Source organism: Pezoporus occidentalis, unplaced genomic scaffold, assembly GCF_034315485.1.
Source record: "Pezoporus occidentalis ecotype Australia unplaced genomic scaffold, CSIRO_AGI_Poc_V1 ctg108, whole genome shotgun sequence".
In the NCBI taxonomy this organism is placed as follows: Eukaryota; Metazoa; Chordata; class Aves; order Psittaciformes; family Psittacidae; genus Pezoporus; species Pezoporus occidentalis.
In genome coordinates this window covers 1,995,224-2,016,030 of record NW_026912865.1, presented here as the reverse complement: position 1 = coordinate 2,016,030, position 20,807 = coordinate 1,995,224, and the positions used below count along the sequence as shown (strand labels likewise).

The 20,807-nt window shown below is 40.1% G+C and overlaps 2 protein-coding genes across 3 annotated transcripts in view; both read right to left on the bottom strand.

Annotated features, from left to right (window-relative positions):
* Positions 1-943: 943 nt before the first annotated feature.
* PSMA6 (proteasome 20S subunit alpha 6) lies at positions 944-13,571 on the bottom strand. Its single transcript, XM_062623362.1, has 7 exons — positions 13,380-13,571; positions 9,246-9,340; positions 7,828-7,909; positions 7,429-7,584; positions 5,395-5,573; positions 2,834-2,928; positions 944-1,152 (listed from the first exon to the last, which is right to left on the bottom strand). Exons 1-7 carry the CDS (start codon positions 13,453-13,455, stop codon positions 1,095-1,097), a joined length of 741 nt encoding a protein of 246 aa, XP_062479346.1. The 5' UTR covers positions 13,456-13,571; the 3' UTR covers positions 944-1,094.
* A 3,980-nt stretch (positions 13,572-17,551) lies between these two features.
* Positions 17,552-20,807, bottom strand: part of PRORP (protein only RNase P catalytic subunit) — a 46,613-nt gene continuing 43,357 nt past the window's right edge. For both annotated transcript variants that reach the window (XM_062623339.1, XM_062623330.1), the window contains exons 7-8: positions 19,640-19,835; positions 17,552-17,977 (exon numbers count right to left, since the gene is read on the bottom strand). In XM_062623339.1, coding sequence (XP_062479323.1) covers positions 17,849-17,977; positions 19,640-19,835 — 325 coding nt within the window. In that variant the 3' untranslated portion in view covers positions 17,552-17,848. The remainder of the gene's footprint in view (positions 17,978-19,639; positions 19,836-20,807) is intronic.

Sequence of the window (20,807 nt, the reverse complement as noted above, 5' to 3'; positions counted from 1 at the left end):
TAGCATGACAGAACTGAAGGTAAAGAGGTAGGTTGTATTAGCTTGGCATTCTTCCAGGATGACTCCCATGTCCACCCAGCAGCTAAAAATGTCTAGTAATCTTCCCTTTCTCCTCAGTGTCTCCTTCCTCATAACTTCATATCCCTTTTTGCTGCTGAGACTGAAACCTCTTCAGTTTCAGCAAAACAAAAACACATTTTTCTTCACCTTGACTCTAATTTTGGCAGTTATCTTTTCTCCTAACCCAGAACTTCGAAGGAGCAACGGGAGTTCCTTCCCAGGCACATTCTTGTTAATGGACTTTGTCTATCGCCCCATCCAGCCCCAACATTGCTTTCAGCGCTGCTCAATGCCTCAAAACCAGGTAGGTGACAGGCAGCCAAAATTGCAAAGGGTACTACATACACAATCTATTTCCCTAAATAAATGTTAGATTCAAAGATCTTAATAGCAGACTTCTATTAAATTCACTACCTGCACCCGAAATAAATCGGTTTAAAGGAATGCACTGGGAACTGCAGCTCAAGTTTTTTCCTTTAACATTTTTCAAATGTATTTGTATTATTCTCATACAAATGTATTTGTATTATTCTCATACAAATACAAATACAAATAATATTTGTATTATTCTCATACAAACCTGAGCAAATATTAATGATCATCTGAATTTCCCCACAGTTAAACCAGTAATGTTACAAGCCTTTCTGTATCAGGGCAAGAAGAGAATTTATCTCAAGACATACACACCACATAATCCGATATAAAACTTTACATCAGGAGCCAAATAGCTCAGATAAGAAATATCATGCAGAGTATAAAATTTCTCTTAAAATACAACTAAAAAGCAAGAAAAACCACAGAAACATTCAAAGTCATGAAGCATTTTGATAATAATTTCACAGAACTGAAAGTTAAAAAATTTACATTAAAAGGAGACACTAAGTATTTCAAAAACCTCTGTTTTATTTGTACAGAGTAAAATACATCATATAGTGAATACAGTTTTCCACCCATAATCTAAAGCCATTAATAAGTGTTTTCATTTCACCAAATAACCAGGCCAGAAGCACAGACAATGGAAATGGGAATGCTAATTAGTCTCTCTCTGCCAGAGCTACAAGGTGCACATCAATCTCTGCTTCTGTAAGGATCCTGAAAGAATAAAATGAAATCTTAAATAGCTTAAATGATTCTTCACCTTAAACTCCAATATTATAACCCAGTACCTACACATATAAGTTATATACAATGCATCTTTCACCCCTTTAAAAAGCCCTGCTGTTAGGGCCACAAGCCAACATTCCAATTCATTTTAAAAACAAAGGAAGAATCAAAGGCACTAGAAAGCAAAGAGGTAACAAAAGGTAAAACAACATTCCTCATTCCTTATGACTAATATATTTGTGAGCTGGGACCTTGTGAGAAGAATAGCTATGGTAATTAGTATGATACTCCAAGGGGGACACAGGTTTTCACAGCCTTCTCCCTCTACTTGTTATTTATCCTTCCTGAAAAGGACATGGAATGGTAAGTGAAGGTTGCCAGAAAGCTAGCACTTGACCCTTGAGCAGCAGTAGAAAAAAGCAGTAATTCAGCTCCTTGCATGCTTTCTCAAAAAAGAAAAAAAAAAAAAAATCTATGCTATTCTGTTGTCCTCAACACACACCAAATGCAAAACCACCTGTCATCACCATGTCAACTTTAAACACATTAGACTTAAAGCTTTGAAGCCTCTCTCCAGTCCCCACCTACCAAGTAGCTAAACCAAAGCAGCAGAGGACCTTCCTTCCCTACTTAGCTGTCCCTCTCTTCTCAATTTTTTAAAAATAGTATATACTAAAATGTATATAATTAAAAAAAAAAAAAAAAAAAAAAGGCTAAGGCAGAAATAACTGCACTCTTCTGCAGTAAGCCAGACTTACCTAAATTTTTGGTAATACACACCCAGAGGGTCTTTTTGCATTAACAAAAAAGCCCCAGAATGTATTGTCCCACATTTCATGCATACTTCCATAGATATACATTGTGTTGTGCGAAGACCATCAGGGACACTGTATCTGACATGAGGTATAGCCCTCAGCAGCAAGATTTCAGTTTGTTGCACACAGTGCACTGCACTCAGACTCAGGCAGTAACAGGGAAAGGAGAAAATAGCAGGCGTCTTGCTTTCATGCGAGGTGGGAATGCAGTGTACTCAGAAGGTAGAAGTTCAAGACAGTTTCATATCATTGCAGTGATTTTTAAACCCAGGATCTTTTAATCTTGCCAAATATATATAGCATTTCAAAGAATACAAATTCATAAGGTGTTAACTATATACTGGAGATGTTAAAAACGGCTGCAATTACAAGATGAGCAAGAATAATTTAAAGATCCCATTTAGAAAAAGATAAAAAAACCTAAGTGATTTGCAAAATTTTCCCTTGTATAAAAACAGACTTCACTGTGTTAGTTGTCCTGACTATGATCTGGAAGTGGACTTCATATACTAGTACAAAGAAAAATCTTTATTCCTTTAAGCATGGAAAACCACCTATACCAGATGTAACTACATTTTAATCATCACATAAAGCAATACCCTTTTAAGAAACAAAAGATAATACTTTTGTTGACATCCTTTAACCTTGTCAAATGTTTTAAAAATGTGTTTTGTGCTATGTGTTTTTTAACAATGTTTTATATACCTACACATTTTGAAGAGTTACAAGAAAAAAAACATCAAAAACTTCAACTTCTGACTTTTTTTTTCTTGACTTATCATTACAAAGAAGTTCAAACTAATTGCACACAACTAGAGAAACACACACCAAGTTTTATAACACTGATCACTTACCTGAATTTAGGATTTTCCACTGTAACTACACCAACTTCTATTTCTGAAGGTTTGAAATCAATGGATAGTACAGTAGACAGGCACGTTATTGCTGTCTGAAAGATGACAAAAACCCCTATCATTAAACAGAAAGCCCTAAGGTTTGGTATTTTTTTTAATAGACATAGCATTCACAACTACCCTTCCTTCTAGTTTTATTTCCTTCCACCTCAAAACCTTAGCTGAAAAGTTTCAAATAGCTTCCCCTTGTTATAGAATACAGTCCCACCCCAGTCCTCTCCCTAAAAACCCCAATCTACAAAAAACAGAGGAATATGTGGTTTTCATAACACAAAAACCCCACACAACAAAACCCAAACTTTGTCATGAGAAGATTAAAAGCCCAGGTCCCAAAAAAAGAACATGTTTCATTAGTGGCAAATAATACAGACATCAGTATTACAGTCCAAAATTACCCAAAGCACATGTCACTTGTGTAGCTTCCATCTTGCCTTTTTCTTCTGGTAACTAAAATTATGTTGGCTGTTTTTAAAAGCTGTATTTCATCATGGCTTAACTTATGTTTTGTTGCACCCTAATCATCAACTGTTTTAAAAGGTGTTCTTTGTAACCTCGCTCATACTTAACCCTGCAGTAGGGTCATAATAATGCTACAGCTGTATCATTAAAATGATGATTGAGCACAAAAAGAAGTTTCATAGAACAGCTATATGGCTAGATGCTTATCAAATCAGTTATTTTGACATGCTGCCATTTAATACTGATCAGCAAAGTGTCAGTAAGTGTAGAACACCAGACAAGATAAAGTTTATTTTCAGTATGATAATATATTGATTCTGCAATATTTTTATAAGACTATATAAGATGTATTATCAGAAGGCTGCTAAGTTGTTAAAAAAACCCCACTAAACTAAGAAAATCCAAACTGAGTTCTTACCCTTGGAGCAGTACCTCTACTGCACCACAAGCTTTAAAAAAAAGAAAGGGAGCGTATGTGCGTGTGTGCAAAGAGCACAACAAAAACATGATTCTTGTTTCTGCTTGAGACTTGCTTCTCCATGTCACTGCCCACTTTTAGAGTAACAGTGTCTGATTCACAATCTCAGCACTTTTAAAAAGACAACAAAAGGTATAGAAGCGCATCCAGGATTTGACTGCCAGATTAATTACCAAGTACGCATTTGCAGCATGCCATGGAGGTTTTATGAATTAAGAACAAGAAAATGAAGAGACTGTTTCATCTACCTCTCAACAAGAGGCATGCACAAAATAATCAAGCAGCGTAGAAAAATGTGAAAAATATTTAGCCAGGATAAGAAAGGCTCTCTGAAGTAACTGCAAATACATTCAATTTCAGTATGATATGATTATTTATCCCCTTCAGGATCAAAGAACTCACATACTAAGGAAATCCGTACTTACTAAGATATACACTTAAGCCTTATGAATTTATGCTGAAGAACTTTCTGGTTAAATGGTACTTTCACAGCAATGTAGATTTCACAAGTAATTTAGCTGAAGGTCTAAATCTGCAAAGCACTCACAGCGATCTCAATACAATAATCTTACAGGGGCATCAGTTGTTAGGATGTTATTCTACATTTCAACTGCTCATCTTGTGATGCAGGAAACGTAACATAGAATCATAGAATAGTTAGGGTTGGAAAGGACCTTAAGATCATCCAGTTCCAACCCCCCTGCCATGGGCAGGGACACCTCACACTAAACCATGCCACCCAAGGCTTCGTCCAACCTGGCCTTGAACACTGCCAGGGATGGAGCATTCACAACCTCCCTGGGCAACCCATTCCGGCACCTTACCACCCTTATAGTAAAGAATTTCTTCCTTATAGCCAATCTAAACTTCCCCTGTTTAAGTTTTAACCCATTACCCCTTGTCCTGTCACTACAGTCCCTAATGAAGAGTCCCTCCTCATCATCCTTATAAACACCCCTTCAGATACTGGAAGGCTGCTATGATTATGAGAGAAGTACAAGGCCTGACAGGGGAAACAGGTATGCCACAAAAAAAGGACTGTTTAGACAGATCTCTATAGCGTAAGTGAAAAATCAAGGACGATTTATAAACTAAGTTCATTAGCCTATTTTATAAGTGGGATACATCTTTTTAAGGGGCCCTGAACACCAGCTGTGATGCTCAGTGTGAGAACTGTTATGTTTACTAAACTGACAGACAAGCACTGCCATGTCCTGTTTGAAACGCTTTCTAACACAATGACTGTTTTAAGTGCCACTAAGTGGAAATTGCACTGGTATCCCCAGAATCAAGCATTGTAGTAACCAATCACCCGCTACAGTGGAAGTACTAGAATTATAGATTCTGCTTCAGCTAACGTAAAGCAGATTCGATGACCATTCAAACATTTGCAGAATACCTCCAAAAGATTCTCTGGTTAGAGCAGCTGTATTTGCTCTGGCAGCAATACAGAACTGTAAGAAAACAGGAAATGCCTCACTGCATTCCTCTGCATCAAAAGCCCACACACAGCATGTTCATTAAAAATACTTTAACAGATCTTTAATTCCTTCTGCTGCCCTACCTCTACTGTTTGGTCATATGTCCAATCAAATTTCTTCTTTACTTTCTTTTCAAGGAAACTGGTTGACTCTGTCTGCTTTACTCCTGCAGCTGTGGCCTTGAATCCACAGTAGTAACCTGCTGGATCACACTTGTATACCTGAGGGCCGTGTTCTTCATCGATACCAATCAAAATCATACCTTGAAGAGAAAATTTGTTAATTTATTTCTTACCCCAATTTTAGCAATTTCATTAAGCTAAAGAACAGACTAGATACTCCCCCCCTGTGAAAATCGTGCATGCACAGCAGTACATTTTAGGGAACCAGTCCCATACCAAGAGCTGCGATTTCCTCTTTATCTCCAATTCGCCATTTGTTACCAGCATCTTCTGAACACGCATGCAACTCCATTTAGTGCAAACTAGATTTCTGTCATTACCAAAGAAGGCTCCTCATTAAATGTAGAAACAGTTTTGCCATGTGTGTAGAGAACCACAAAGTCAGGAAAGACTATTCAGCCCCAATACAAAGTTAACCCAGCCACGATTCACATCCTGCTTACCATACGGCACTTTTAAAAGTGTAAACAATAGTTCTATTAACAGGTGCTTTCCACCAGAAAGCAACTTTACAAATATATTGAAATTAATGGAAATATTAAAAGATCAACTTTAGATGTCTTGACTGCAATCCTGAAAAGCTCTGCATTACATCCCTTTTCCTCTTCTCTTCATACTAAAAAAAAAAAAAAAATCTGGAAAAATAGTGGAATGTGGAAATAACAGAACATAGAACTGTGTCTTTGAAGATCATCTGATTAAGTGCTTCAAGTTGGATGCAACAAACTGGTCACATCACTGAAATGCATCTATGTTCACCCACACTTCTAGATTTGTATAGACTCAACAGGCATGTTAAAAATAACTCAAAAGCAAAACAACAACAAAAAAATCCCAGAACAGGATTAAGGTTTTAAATAATTTTTACTTTACACTTGTGAAACTCTTAACTAGTAGTTACAGCTGATAAGCTTGAGCCGTTATTACTACAACAGATAAACAATCTCCCAGCATCTTTTCAAAAAAACCTAAAGGAGAATTAAGATATTTGCTTTCATCTACTTAAAAATAAAAAAACAAAAAAAAAAAAACCCCAACACCAAAAATCACTTTCCAGTAGTATGAAGGCATGGGGAAATGCCAAGGGAAGAAAGAAACAATCATTCCTGAACATCACAAACATAGGAAAATTGCCCCATCATGGAAACCGTGGTGCAACCATGACTGTTACTTCTGTAGTGAGAAGTGCTGGTGCCTACTACGATTACGAGAAGTGATTCACCAATTCTGAAACTATTCCACTTAGTGGAGAGAAGAGAAAAAAAAAAAAAAAAAAAAAAACCCAACAAAAAAACAACACACCATAGCCCCCCACCCCCCCCCCAAAAAAAACAAAACAACCCAAAACCCACCAAGCAAGCAAAAAGAAACCCAGACAGTCTAACGGTACAGTTATAATTTGCCCACAGCCAAATGTAAGAGAAAAAACAAGTCAGAACCAACCTCAGAACACACAGATGACCAGGAATACCTACAAAAACCAACTCTGCACACATCTGTGTAATTTAAGCTGCATCTGCTGTTATTATACAAGACTGATGCAGAAATGCTTGCATGTGAAATATTTTTAAGCACTTCTCTACATTACATATATCATGGTTAAGAGCAAAAATCATGCAGATTTTCATCCTTAATCTGCATGATTAAGATGCAGAAAATCTGCACAAGCACAGCCCCAGAAGCCAAGGTGAAATAGGATTGCACATTTTAAATATGCTAAATCATTTACTCCAATTCAAATGCTGATTCAACGGCAAAGTCATGGCTCCAATTCAAGACTTCCAACACTGCTCTCTCACTTGGCTGTTCATCCCTCTTACTTATTCAGTTACATCTGTATCTTGCACAACTTGAAAACGGGTGAGAATTTCTTATACTTTAAGTTGCAAGCTTAGACAAGAAACAGAAAAGATTAATTTCATACACTATACTTACAGCAACCAAGAGGCCTCATTTCAGCATTTTGTGTATAGACCTGAGAAATATCTGCAATCCTTTTACACAGCATATCCACAGGGATGTCATAGCCATACTTGTACTTCCAGTTAGCAGCCTCATAGCGAGCTCTCTGCACCTGAGATCTGCTGTCAGCTAGACAGGAAGAACCAATATTAATTTCACTGAACTTGTACCATGTTTATTGCTAGCATCACTTGAGAATGCAAATTCCAGGGTCAACCTTAAGTCACCTTTACATGCATATATCAGAACTAGACAAGTTTTCCAAAACCAGACTGAGTGGAACAAATCTCCTAGAGCACTCGTTTGTTTTATCTGACGCAAAGTTGGCAAACTACACGCTTCAGGTACTTAAAAAGATAGTGAAATAAATACCTGTCATTCCTGTCATCACACAGCCAATGTTTTCAGTAATTCTGAATAAATGAGTCACTGTGTTGGAATCCAGTAACTTGTCCTAAAGACGAAACAGAAATAAACTAATAGAAAACACTGTCCTTTGAGTAAAAAAAAAAACAAAACCCTGAACAAACCAACCCCAAAAACCAGACTTGGAATACTCCTGTATCTACAGAAAAGCCCAAAAGGATCAACTAACAGCTAAAAATTGCCTTTCAGTCTCACCACTACTTACTGCTATAGGCATGAAAAGAAACAGGAGAATAGGGAAGATAAAACTGTAATATCTGGAAAAGGATGACAGCTACAGCATGACCAACATCAAAGTCCTTTTCCCTTTGAAAAAAAACTTTGAAAACACAAAATACAAAAACTTGTGCTTGTGCCTTCATTTTAGCTGAGATAGAGTAAATTTCCTTCCTAGTAGCTGGTGCAGTGCTGTGTTTTGGCTTTAGTCTGAGAACAATGCTGACAACATGCCAATATTTTAGTTGTTGCTCAGCAGCGCTTACCTTGATCAAGAACTTTTCAATGTCTCATGCTCTGCCAGTGAGGAGGGGCACAAGAACCCAAGAGAGAGCAGAGACAGGGCACCTGACCCAAACTAGTCAAAAGGATATTCCTTACTACAGTGTCATGCTCAGTATATAAAGCTGGGGGAGTTGGCCAGGAGTGGCTGACTGCTGCCTGGGAACAAGCTGGGCATCTTCCTTGGAGGGAGTGGGGTTTATTGCTTTCTCTATTTTCTATTATTATTTTATTATATTTTACTTTTATTTTTCAATTATTAAACTGTTCTTACCTCAAACCATGAGTTTTTACATTTTTTTACCAATTCTCTCTGCCATCCCACTGGGGGCTGGGGAGGGAATGAGAGTGAATGAGCAGCTGCATGGTACCTAGTTACTGTCTGGGCTCAAAGCACAACAGCTCCTATTGCATACTTTCCTTCAAACACAAGGTTTTCCTGCTTTGTCATCACCACTCTGCTGAAATGCTCATGAAATAGTTCTACTAGCTATTGGTACAATGTCTGAGTGGGAATTAAAGAAATCATGAAACTGATTATGGACCTTACTGCCCTTACAAGCCAGAGAAATGTATGCATGCATGCATGCATGCATGTATGTATGTACATCAGGACCAACTTACTGTTTTAGCTTCATCCCTCCCACAGCTAAAGAGAAAACCAGTACTTACAGTACTTAGTGAAGAAATGTACAATTGAACACTAAATGGAGCTAGAACTTGTAATAAGCAGAGTGATAGTAAGATAATCAATCCAAGCAGCAATACAGGTCAGTGGTAATCAATATAACATCAAAGTCTCACCTCCCACACCTTTTTTCTCATCTCCTTCCAGTCCCCCCCACTCCCAAAACCAATCTACTTACAGGTACTTTCTTCTGTGTTACAATTACTGCAGAATCTTTCCCACGAACAGCGACAGATGTAAGTCCACCTTGGTTTATGGCCTTAAACGCATATTCTAGAAAAATACGTAAATGTTAATTAAAAAACAGTGTTAGAGATACCAGAACAATTAAGTCTGACACCTTCCCCTAACATAGAAATCTCACCAAGTTCTGGCTTTTTTAATACTTTAATACTTCACAACACTTGGTGTCTTTAAGGTCTTTAGTAAAATGCATATAAGTTTCTGATCGGAACTGAGAACTGAATTAATTGACTCTCTTCACAAAACCACTACCACTGCTTCCTTCAAATATTTCTAGTAACTTGCCTTTTTGTTCAGTTGGAATGCTTAAAAGGAATAGGATTTATTTTAAAACAAAGCAGTTGCGCTGTCCTTAACCGAAGTGGTCCAACCTTTACCTACAGTAACTGCAAATCCTCAGTGTTTTTTAACATGCAGAAGCTTAGTATTTCAAGCATTGTTATCACTGCAAAGATGTAATTTTTCTTTTGTAGATTTTAACTGATACAGATGAAAACAGAAATGATGGACCAGGCACAGAAGATGGGGTTTAACCTTACTATCACATTTTCTAACTTGACATTCAAACCCTGCAATGCTTTTGTTCACTTTTGAAAATGAAACCTATGCACACCCCAACTAAACAGCATTATTCAGATAAATATAATGGATTATGATTTACTTTATGTGATCCATGAAGTAAATTTCCCTTGATTAATGGTTTCAAAAGCCTCAGGAACAACAACTTTATAGATTATTTATCCAGCAATATATGATAAACGTACAAAACTTCCTACTATCTGGTTAGCAGAGGCAGGTTTCAGGCTGCAGCTAAATGCAGATGAATTCTCTCTTAGCTATGTGAATGAAACTTGAATTTAGAATATGTCTAGATGCTAAAACTATCTTCTAAAATAGGGGAGGCAAGAAACTCATCTGTTTTAAAAGCTGCATTCAGATCTATGGAAGAAACTGCACAAGAGAAGAGGAATAATCTGAAAATTACAACCTACTCTTGCAATACCAGGGTCTTGATGTTCAATCTGCCGAGTCAGTGTTGTGGAAGAGCTGACCGCCATGTATTCATGGCACTGTATTTATTACTTACAGGCACCAGAGCATTTACTGGTTACCCAAACATGCCATAAGGAATGTTCTCCCTTTCTGCTAGATGCACAACTCCACTCACCTGTTCACTTGCCTTCCCCAGGATGACCAGTGCTAGCCTGCAGCAAAGCACAGAACCCAGTGAGACATAAACTAGTACTGCCCACAGCCTAGTCATGTTTGAAGCCCCAGGCCAGGGCTCTGCAACACTTTTTTATCTGTGTGTACAAATACCTGAAGGGAAGGTGTGAAGACAGACAGAGCCAGGCTCTTTCCAGTGGTGCCCAGGGACATGACCAGAAACAATGTGCACAAACACGGCAGAGTCCATCTGAACACGAGAAAACACTTTTTTACTGTGAAGGTGACCAAGCACTGGCACAGGTTGTGGAGGTTGTGGAGTCTCCCTCCTTGGAAACATTTAAAAGCTGTCCGGGGGTGGTCCTGAGCAACCGGCTCTATGTGACCCTGCTTGAGCAGGGGTTTGGACCAGATGATCCCCAGAGTTCCCTTCCAACCTCAACCATTCTGTGGGAGCAGGAATAGGTGCCCTCACAAACCGGCTTTGCTCACAAGTAGTGACAATCAGGGTTGTTGACTGAACCGTGGTCCCCTCTTGCGCCATTCTTAGTATCATCTGCATTGCTCAGTTTTCAGAGGCAAGCCAAAAAGTGAAGTGGCTCTTAATGTATACCCAATGCAAATGGCTAGTGGTGTTTTAAGTCTGTTTTCTGCTACTTTAAGTATTTCAGTAGCACTGCATATGTTTTCTGAGAAGAGCCATCCCTCGCTATTCCCTGAAAACATCACAAACACTCACAAATTTGACCATAATTATTTTCTTCACCTACCAAAATCCCACTTAGATGAAGCATCACACTTGAAGACAGGAACTAATAGGTGGCAAGATAACACTGATGCTCTGAGGGATTTTAACAAAAGCAGTAAGAAACACATACAAAATAACTTATACTTTTCTAACACATCTATGTTGTGATAGACACTGGATCAGTGTAGTGATAGGGGTAATGGGTTTAAACTTAAACAGGGGAAGTTCAGGTTAGATATAAGGAAGAAGTTCCTTACTGCGAGGGTGGTGAGGCACTGGAACTGGTTGCCCAAAGAAGTGGTAAATGCTCCATTCCTGGCGGCGTTCAAAGCCAGGCTGGACAGAGCCTTGGGTGACATGGTCAGGGTGAAGCACTGCCCATAGCAGGGGGGTTGGAACTAGATGATCTTAAGGTCCTTTCCAACCCTAACTATTCTATGATTCTATAATATGAGATCACTTTAAAGGCACATGAGCTTCACAAGGGAAGGGAGGGAAGAAAGGCAGCTAGATTCTGATATCTGACCAAAAGCAAATGTGAGCTTTCTGCCCATGCGGTGGCTAAATACTGACCTACAGAGACACTAGTGTGGCACCATGCCAGAGTTACCAGCCTGGCAGTGGGAAAAGTGAGCTCATTCTTGCTTGAAGTTAACTATGCACATCTATGTATTTTAATTCTCACAGCATATTAGTACTTAAAATATCTTTAAGACAGCTTCAGGCTGTGTGCAGAAGTTCTCAAATACACGTGCAGAGACTTGGTTCTATGAAGCCGGTAAAAACTATGGAGGGAATGCACATCTTTCATACATTAACTTAATTGCTGAATACACCCAGGAGGTAGAAAACTAAGGCTCGGTTTCCTCTACTACAGGATGCAGAAACCATTCCCAACACAAAGTATGAAACAGAGAACAGCCAGAAAGGTGATGCAGACCAACCAGCCTGTTCTAATGGCAACAGAAGGTCAGAACCACTGACATCCTCTATGAGAAAGTACCGTCCCTACCATCCATATGTAGAAGGCTTACTATGCAAGTCACACACGAGCCTTATACAAACTCCAGGTACCTAGTACAGGTAACTTGCTACCTGCGTATAGACACCACAGGCACTTTCCTAGTTGCTCCTTGGGAAAAAGTCTGCTCAAGCCGGGGCTGCCAGCCCATGAAGCCTATTTCACATAGCCTTCTTCCTGAGAACTCAAGGGCAGACACAAAAGAAACTACTGACTACCATGGAAAATTCATGCAGCCTGGTCCTAGCAACCTCCTTTGCTGGAGAACAGATGACAGTATGGACATGCCACACAGTGAAGCCACTGCAGCTGGGGAAGAACCACTAAGCTCCAGGGAAAAAAGGTATCAGGATGATGTCACCAGAACAATTCATCTGGCCCTGTTACGAGGATCCTCCAGCTCCACCCTCAGTGAACTGTCCTGAGAGACTGCAAGTTGACTATGCCGGTATAAAGTATTCTGCAGAAGGAGCACCATAAGGCTCTTCTGCAGAACCTGGTACACTGTAAAAATAAGAATAAAAGGCTTAAGCCTACAGCGGCTACAGGAAGAAGCAAGATGAACCTACGCTGCAGCTTAACTGCAGAATGCTCAAAGATGCCTGGAAATAAAGGATGCTTGCTGCTGTCTCACAGGCCATGATGCACAGAACACATTGCACTCAGGTGTAACAGGAGAGAGCATGGGTTATCTCCAAAACCTGGCTTTGTTACTCTGGCATGCAGGATTTGAGGCAGCTCAAGTCCTAATTCAAACAGCTATATAAGTTCATAGGTTCCAAAACACAATGCTTGTAAGTTTAGCAAGAGAAACTACAAAAAAAGAAATAAAGACACTTCAGGGAGAGCAAACAGGCAGTTTCCCAGGCCCCCAAGGCGGCACGGCCGTGACCGCAGCTGCTCCAGGCTCCCACCGGGCTTCTCCCCGCACACAGCGCGGCCAGGCAGAGCGGGAACCGAGACACCTCGGCCGCGGGCAGCGCCACACTCCCACCTCCCCAAAGGCAGCCAGGCTCGGCGGAGGCAGGCTCTCCGGGCCGGTGCGGCCCCGCTCGGCGGGAAGCGGCGCGGGCAGGCCGACCCCGTGACGGGGCAATTCAGCAGCAGCAGCATCCCCGTATCCGGACACCCACCGACTTGGTAGAGGCGCCCCTCGGGCGAGAAGATGGTGATGTGACGGTCGAAACCGGCGCTGGAGCCTCGGGACATGGCGGGCAGTGTGAGGAGGGGCGGGGCGGCGCGACCGAGGGGCTCACAGCGTGCAGGGCCCCACCGACACCGCGCACTCAGCAGCCGGTGGAGAGCTTCCGGGTCACACGAGCCGCGCAAACGCAGAGGCGTGCTCCACTCGCGCACCGTCACGCTCCATCACCCTCACCGCGCACGCGCCAACTCGGCGGCCCCTCTTCCCATCCCGCCTCCAGCCGCCGGAGTGGGCGGGCATGCGTGCGGCTGAGGGCCATCCTATCGCGATACGTCATCTGTGTCGTGAGAGAAACGCAGCAGCTGTAAGTTTAACCAGAGGGGCTGCGAAGGGGAAGGGGTTGGGAGCTGGCAGAACTGTTTCTGATTCATCGAAAAAGCGAAACGCGCCCTACGTGCGCTAGAGAACACGCACGGGAACGGCAGAAGACGGAGAAAAGAACCTTCAGGAACCAGCCAGGGAAGCACAACCGCCCTTCGTTTTCTAAGCACAGTATTTCCACGTCTCCTCCTCAGGGAGTGTAGCTTTAAAGCACAGGGATACACTGACCTCAAAACCCACGTTTAAGATACTCGTAATGAGGAATTGTTGCCGCAGCTGCATTATAATGTGGTGGTTAAAAGATTCTTTTTAATCGGTGTCCAGAACAAAGGGAAATTCCCCAAGTTTAAACTCGAGAATATACGCTCCTTTTGCCTTTCAGCTTCTTGGATTTCCCCTGCTCCCTGTGGGAAGGCTGTTACAGTCGGTTATCAAAAGAGTTCAAAACTCTTGTTTTGATATCCACACCTCTGTTTTAAAAGATGTTAGATGAGCTTACTTTCTGTTGGAACAGCAGATCACAGGTGCATTTTGTGTGTGCCCTACGTCAAGAGTCTACTTGAATATTTCAGTATATTTTACCTTGCTTTTTAATCTCCTTATTTATTACAGGACACAGAGTTTGTCTCCTGTGTTAGGGAAGCACTTTGTGGGCAGACATGAAGTGTTTAAAACTCTGATGCTTCTCACTGGAACATGGAGAACATGAAAATGCAAGATGGTCTCTGCTGGGTCAGAGGCAAAGTCTCCACAGCCCTATGCTCCATGTCCAGATGTGAATGCCCAAGAAGTGTTAAGGCTATAGAGAGCCTTTAATGAGGCACTCCCTAGTCTCCAGCTGTCTGGAGGGACTTCCCAAGGCAGGCAGAGATTGTGTCTGGTTATTTAATAAACTATGCTGGATTTGTCTTTCATGAACTTGCGGGTCTCTCCCTGAACTCAGATGAACTTCTTGTATTCATAATGTGCCATGGCAAAGAGTTGCTCAGCATAACGTTCTGTGTTGTCTGGTTTCATCTGAAACCTCACTTTTTATCTGAAACTTCTATCTACCAGAACCATGTGGCACCACTTTTGTAAGACACAATAATTAAACAATCCCCATGCATCCCTTCCACAGTACTCATGCGTCTTATGGCCTCTACATCTCTCAAAGACCTGTTTCTCCAGGGTGAGGATTTCTACCCTCACATGTACAAAGCTCTCCCATTCTATAACACTGGAGTTTAATGTCAGATTTTTTTTTTCCGCTTGAAAAAAAAGGGATAGGAAAATGGAAGTAATTATCTAACATTCAGCCTGTTTGCCATAAAGTAGCCAAGTGAGAAAATCTGTGTTTGCATCCAGAGATTCCATATTTGACTTGTACCAAGGAAAGACTTAATAGTTGCTCAGTACCATGGACACGATGGAGTGGAAATCATGATACTCTCAGAATATAGCTTCCAGAAGTCTTCTCCATCTACATAGCAATTCCCTCAACTTGCAAAGTATGGGTTTGTTTCAGCACAGCAATCATTTATATTTGGTTTAGTGTTGATCACCTCTGATCCACCACAAGTCGGTGTTGCAGGATCCTGAGGCAGACTGCTCTCACTGACGTTTTTTAACAGTAAACAAGTCTGTGAGCTTGGAGAGGAAGCTGTTCACAAAACAGTTACAGTGCAGCCTGAATCAGTTCAGTCTGCCTCAAGGCTATCTTGCCAGTGAGTCTCCATCTTGATAGCACATGGCAGGCTAAGCTGAGCATTTGTCCTTCTGATTTCTGTTATCAGTGTCATTTGCCATAGTTTTGGGGGTACCAGTTGCTGCAACATTGGAGGACTTGCCTTTCCAGCATTCAGCATGGACCATCAATCTAATAAACTACTAGACAGATATTAAAAATCCTTAGATTTTTACTGTGCTACTGCATACAAAGTAATAGATACCAAGTAGATTCTGTTCTATCTTCTAAATACACTTAGAATGTGTATTGAGGAAGTATTACTATGTAGAAGGTATTATGGTAATTCTAAGAATAGTTTTTGAGATGAAGCCCAAATCATCAGTATGAGGCAAGTTGTTCTCAGTCAAAAGGAAGTAGAGGATGCATTTATTCCAATTAGATGTTGATACTATGCATGTCTGTTAGTGACCAGCGTGAGGTAAAAACCAAACTTCAGTGGATGAACATGTCTGGCAATGAAGTAGATAAAATGTCAATTTCTGGTCAGCTAAAGTTGACCTATGGCAGAGTTGCAGGGACCCATGTTCTGCAGCCTGACATTTCAGCCCCCCTCCTACACAGGTACTTGTGCAACGGTGCTAGTTCAATGAAACAACACTAGTCTTGACCTAGCCAAACCCAATTTTTCAAGGAGTTTGCATTCAGCAGACCCAGCTCTGAATTGCTTAGGACTGCACAAGCACCAGAGCTAGTACCAAACTGTGACTGTAACATCACTGACTCACATCAGCTTATGCTGTTATGGGGCTTCATATACAGGGTAAGTAACCCTCTTACAGAGCAACAGTTGCTAATTAAGCAGTTCTGTAGAGGAGCAGATGCTTACTTTAACAAAGCAGAATTTGCACTTTCAAGGAGATGTGGCAGTTCTCCAACTTACAGAATTGCAAAACCCATCTTCTGACAAATTAGAATTAAATCAGTTTGATGAGTGAGAGAAGTAGATCCAATCTCGCCGCTTTCCCTGGTGGACTCCAGAAAGCAGATGACTCATAGGAGCTGGCATGTTCTGTCAGAAAAGGGGTCTATGATGAATGCTGCCAAGATGATGAATTTGAAAGCAAGGTTCCAGATTACCTGAAGAGTTAATCAGCTCATCTACACTTTCTGCACAGTACCTGAAGGATGTGAAAGTATGCAAATCACACCCGCTGGTTTACAAACTGATACCTGGAGTAGAACAAGTGACATGAAAAAAATAGCAGGGAATGTGTTTGAATGCTAAGAGTCCTGAGGAAGCTTGTCATGGGATACTACAAAAGCTCAGAACTGCAAGTACTATACAAAAAGATCTGTGTGGTTCAGCTCAGTTTCAAATAGAGGATTTTTCAGTGTACAAGATAAATGCAACAAACCCATGGTATTTTATCTGAGATTAATGTGTAATCTATGTTGTTGGGGAAGAAAGGCTTGCATTAAAATGGTAAGCGCAAGAAATGAACACATTTACTATATACTCACTTAGAAATAATGACTTGGAACACTTTTCCTGTAATATATACTTTTTTTCTTGCTTTATAACTTGGGATAGGTTTTACAGAAATCTGTGTTCAAAGTTCAGTTTTATCCTATTGTTGCCTGTAAAAATTTCTAGTTATCATCAATTTGTGTTCCAAAAATTCATGCATTTCCATAAGCAAACTATTCCAGTGACATGAAATCTGTCAGAAGCAGCAAATTTAAGAGTGTGAAAGAGTCACACAATATCCCACTGGTCATTTCCTTGTTCTTCCAATCAAAATCTTAATGTATGTTGCTGTAACAAATCTCTTGCATTCTATATGATCAAATGAATTGTAATTAGCATTAGCCCTATTAAGGCTGTATGTGTCTGGCAAACAGTATACATATCATCTGGTCTCATTAGTTTTCTTTACTGGTGGCAGACACTGTAACACTCGTACTAGGTCAGCCCCACAGACTTTGAGGTATCTTGCAAGTCCTGCTTAATTTATTTGAAGTACAGAGTTTATGCATTTCAGTGTAGGTGGAAATCTTGAGGGGAAAAAAAAACCAAACCCAACAACAAAACCCAAAACAAAACAAAAAAGTTACACTGCAAGAGGAAAAATCAAGTTTTAATTCAGATCACTTTGAGAAGCCACAGAAATCACCCATAAAGATGGAAATAATGGACGTAATTCATCCCTGCTGGACCACCACTGATGTTAACAGATTTACTGCAGGCATGATTTTGACAAAATGCAGTTACTGAATTTTTTCTTCAGTTCTAGGCCTCACACATTAATCCCATAATTGTACTGCTGAGCCCTCCTGGTCAGCAACAGTGATCAAAAAAAAAAAAGAAAAAAAAGAGGCAGCTTCAGCACGTGCAGTTACATTGTTCATCATTTCTGTTGGATGCAGAGCCATTTTCTTGGTACTTGATAGGAATATTTTTCCTCAAAAAAGTCTTTATAGGGGATATGCCATGTATCACCTGTAGTCTGTACCACACAGTCGTAACGTAAAGCAGGCTGTTGAATAAAGACAGAGAAAAGCAGCATTTTTTTAGACATTACCCAATATATGACTAAAATACCAGTTACAGGTAGTTATCCAGCATTTATTGTATAAACCTCCATAGATTCATCTCCTTAATAACTCTCATTTATTTCCTTAGAACAAACAAATTCTAAATTTTAGTACTGGAGGAAAAACTAAAATATCTTTTAGTATTCTGTGGTCTAGGAGTCATTATAAATGGTTAAAATTCTGTCTTCAATCTCCACCAGATAATAATAATTTCAACATAATGCATTATTTTCTAGAAATGGCAAAATTGTTTTCCTGTGCAGTTAAATGAAATCATCTGGGAACTAATTCAGGATGTGGCGTTTATAGGCTTGAACTGATAGGATTTAATGACATTTTGTGTTTGTTCTTCCAGTATACCTCTTTAGAGACTGTCTTGCTCTGTGGTGAGGAGGATGTAACACTTTCAAGAGAGTCTAGCTGAACAAATTTAATAACCTATTTTTCTAGTCTATTATGTTACAGGTGTACTGACTCAACATATATGACACAAATAAAAGAAACATTACCGGTTGTCAGCTTTGGTTCTCAGAACATACTATACTCTATATGTACAGTTTTGGAAGTCTGCTTTCCCATGACAAAGTCCAGAATAACCTCTCAGACAGCTGTGACTGGGAATGTCAATCATCTAAGTCATTTCTATGGGAATTAAGATAGAAGATTACCAGCCCTTTTGTACAAAAGAAAGGAACGAGGTGCAGCTAAAGCCATGTTAACTCAGGTAACCCTACATTCAGTATTTGGTTCCATAAAAGGAAAGGTATGTATGGCAACACGGAACGAAAGACTGTCATTCTTTTAAGATTGTATCTCTATGGTCTATTTGTAATGATGAATATTATTTTACGGTTTTAACCAGAGCAGCAAGAAAAAGTAATCTGCATAGATGCAATATTCCTTTAAGCAGGCAATAACAATGCAGACAGACCAGATAACAAAAACCTGCATGATATGAAATAGCACATGATGAATTTTTCCCTAAGAAAATCTTACAGCAGCCTCACTCCTGTTAACGTACTGCTCATGGCTCACAAGGATACATGTCTCCTAGACAATACCAGAAGTATTCTGCTATAAGATGATACTATGCTTGGAAGACTGTAATTTCTGCCACTGAATACTGACTATAAACCTGACTGTTCTGGGCTTTCCTTCATGAAACTTCCTATGTATGTTAGGCTGATATTACAGTGGATACTGAAATAACTGTATTTTCCTGATTCTTTAAAATAAAAGTGAAAGAAATTCAATTAGAGTTCTATTAGAATTTCTTTAGCATTAGAAGCACAATATTTTATAATAGTACTACAAAGGAGATATTTCAAAGTTTAAAATAAATGAAAACATACTGGCACTTAGGTTTTACAGAAATAGAAATACACAAACTTGTATTTACATTGTAAACATTACAGCAGCATTTCCTGTCTTTTTGAGAGTTTTCATGCATGTGGCATGCTTTGTGAACACAGTGAATTTTTGAGCCCATTGGTACAAAACCATTTCTTAGATAATTTCAAGCAGCTTTTTGCTTCCAGAGTTTGCAATTGTGTAGCTTTAATGAATGTGCTCAGTGTGCTTTCTGACTGCAGCAGAAAACTTACCGAAAAATGTATATGCTTTCCTTCTGCAGAAGGGGAAAACGCTATTTGGCATCCACGCTGCCACTTACGGAACAGATGACGTGTCAGGCTGTCGGAAAGGCAGGCCTTGTGATCCCGGAGGAAGTCTCTAGTGACAAACTTGCAATGCTTGCCTGATCGAAGAGTGGCATATAACAAGAAGGCATCATCTTCAGAGCTTAACAAAACAAATGGAAAAGACAGACGTCATTCACAAGGCAGTGAGTGGTTGCAGGAAATGAATCAAATGCTAATCTGATATTTATTCATCAGCAACACTGATGAATATCCCAGCACCATTCCAGTTCCCTGGTAAAATAAAGAACTGCTTACCAAAGGGCACCAGAAGTTAGAGTGCAATAAATACTGACTACGTGCTACACAGAGCATTCTTCCCTCTTAACACAATTTGATAATACAACGGTATAATCTTTTGCCACAAAACTTAATGCAGTGCTATGTGGAACAGAACTGCTAAAACTCATAAGCATATCCCCAAAGTGTTGCTGGAAGACAATCACCACAACTGATAATAAAGTGTCACGTAGGCAACATCACAGATCTGTGAGTCTTTGTCTTTACATGGGTAAATATACTTCCAAAAAGTACTAAGGTTATTTGAAAAATATATTCAACACTGGCTGCTATTGAACTGAAACAGTTTTAGGGAAAAATTTCTAAAAATACATTGAGAGTGGCATGAGTTGCCCTATACCTGGAGAAGCTGAGCAGAACTTTGCTTGAAACCATTTTTGATTGCTGTGGATTACTGTAATAGATGAGATTAGTGAGGGTCTCCATCGTGGGGTAACAGTGTCCCCTTTGCTGGTGCGCAGACAGCAGGAAAAGAAAGCAATGTAATTCAACAGCAAAGAGAACAAGAGCTAGAACTGGAGTCAGGGGGTGTGAAGGAGAACAGATCTGGAACAAGGAGGCAGACACAAAAGACTTGGTCTGGCTGTTGGGACAAGAAATTTGGTTAGAAGTACTGGAAACTAGGATGACAAAAGAAATGGCAAAGAGAGGTTAAGGATTAACAGGGCCCAACTCAGAAACTTAGATGAAGCTGAAACGGAAGAAAAACTGAGACTCATAGGAGGAAAGCAGGGCATGGAGAGGGAACACTGGGCTAGATTCAGTCACCTAGTTT

Excerpts from the sequence above, each read along its gene's own strand:
- PSMA6 (XM_062623362.1), bottom strand. The coding sequence starts at position 13,455 with ATGTCCCGAGGCTCCAGCGCCGGTTTCGACCGTCACATCACCATCTTC. Across the intron at positions 9,341-13,379 it reads GGGGCGCCTCTACCAAGTCG|AATATGCGTTTAAGGCCATA; the intron begins GTGGGTGTCCGG and ends GTATTTTTCTAG. Across the intron at positions 7,585-7,827 it reads TGTGATGACAGGAATGACAG|CTGACAGCAGATCTCAGGTG; the intron begins GTATTTATTTCA and ends CTTCCTGTCTAG.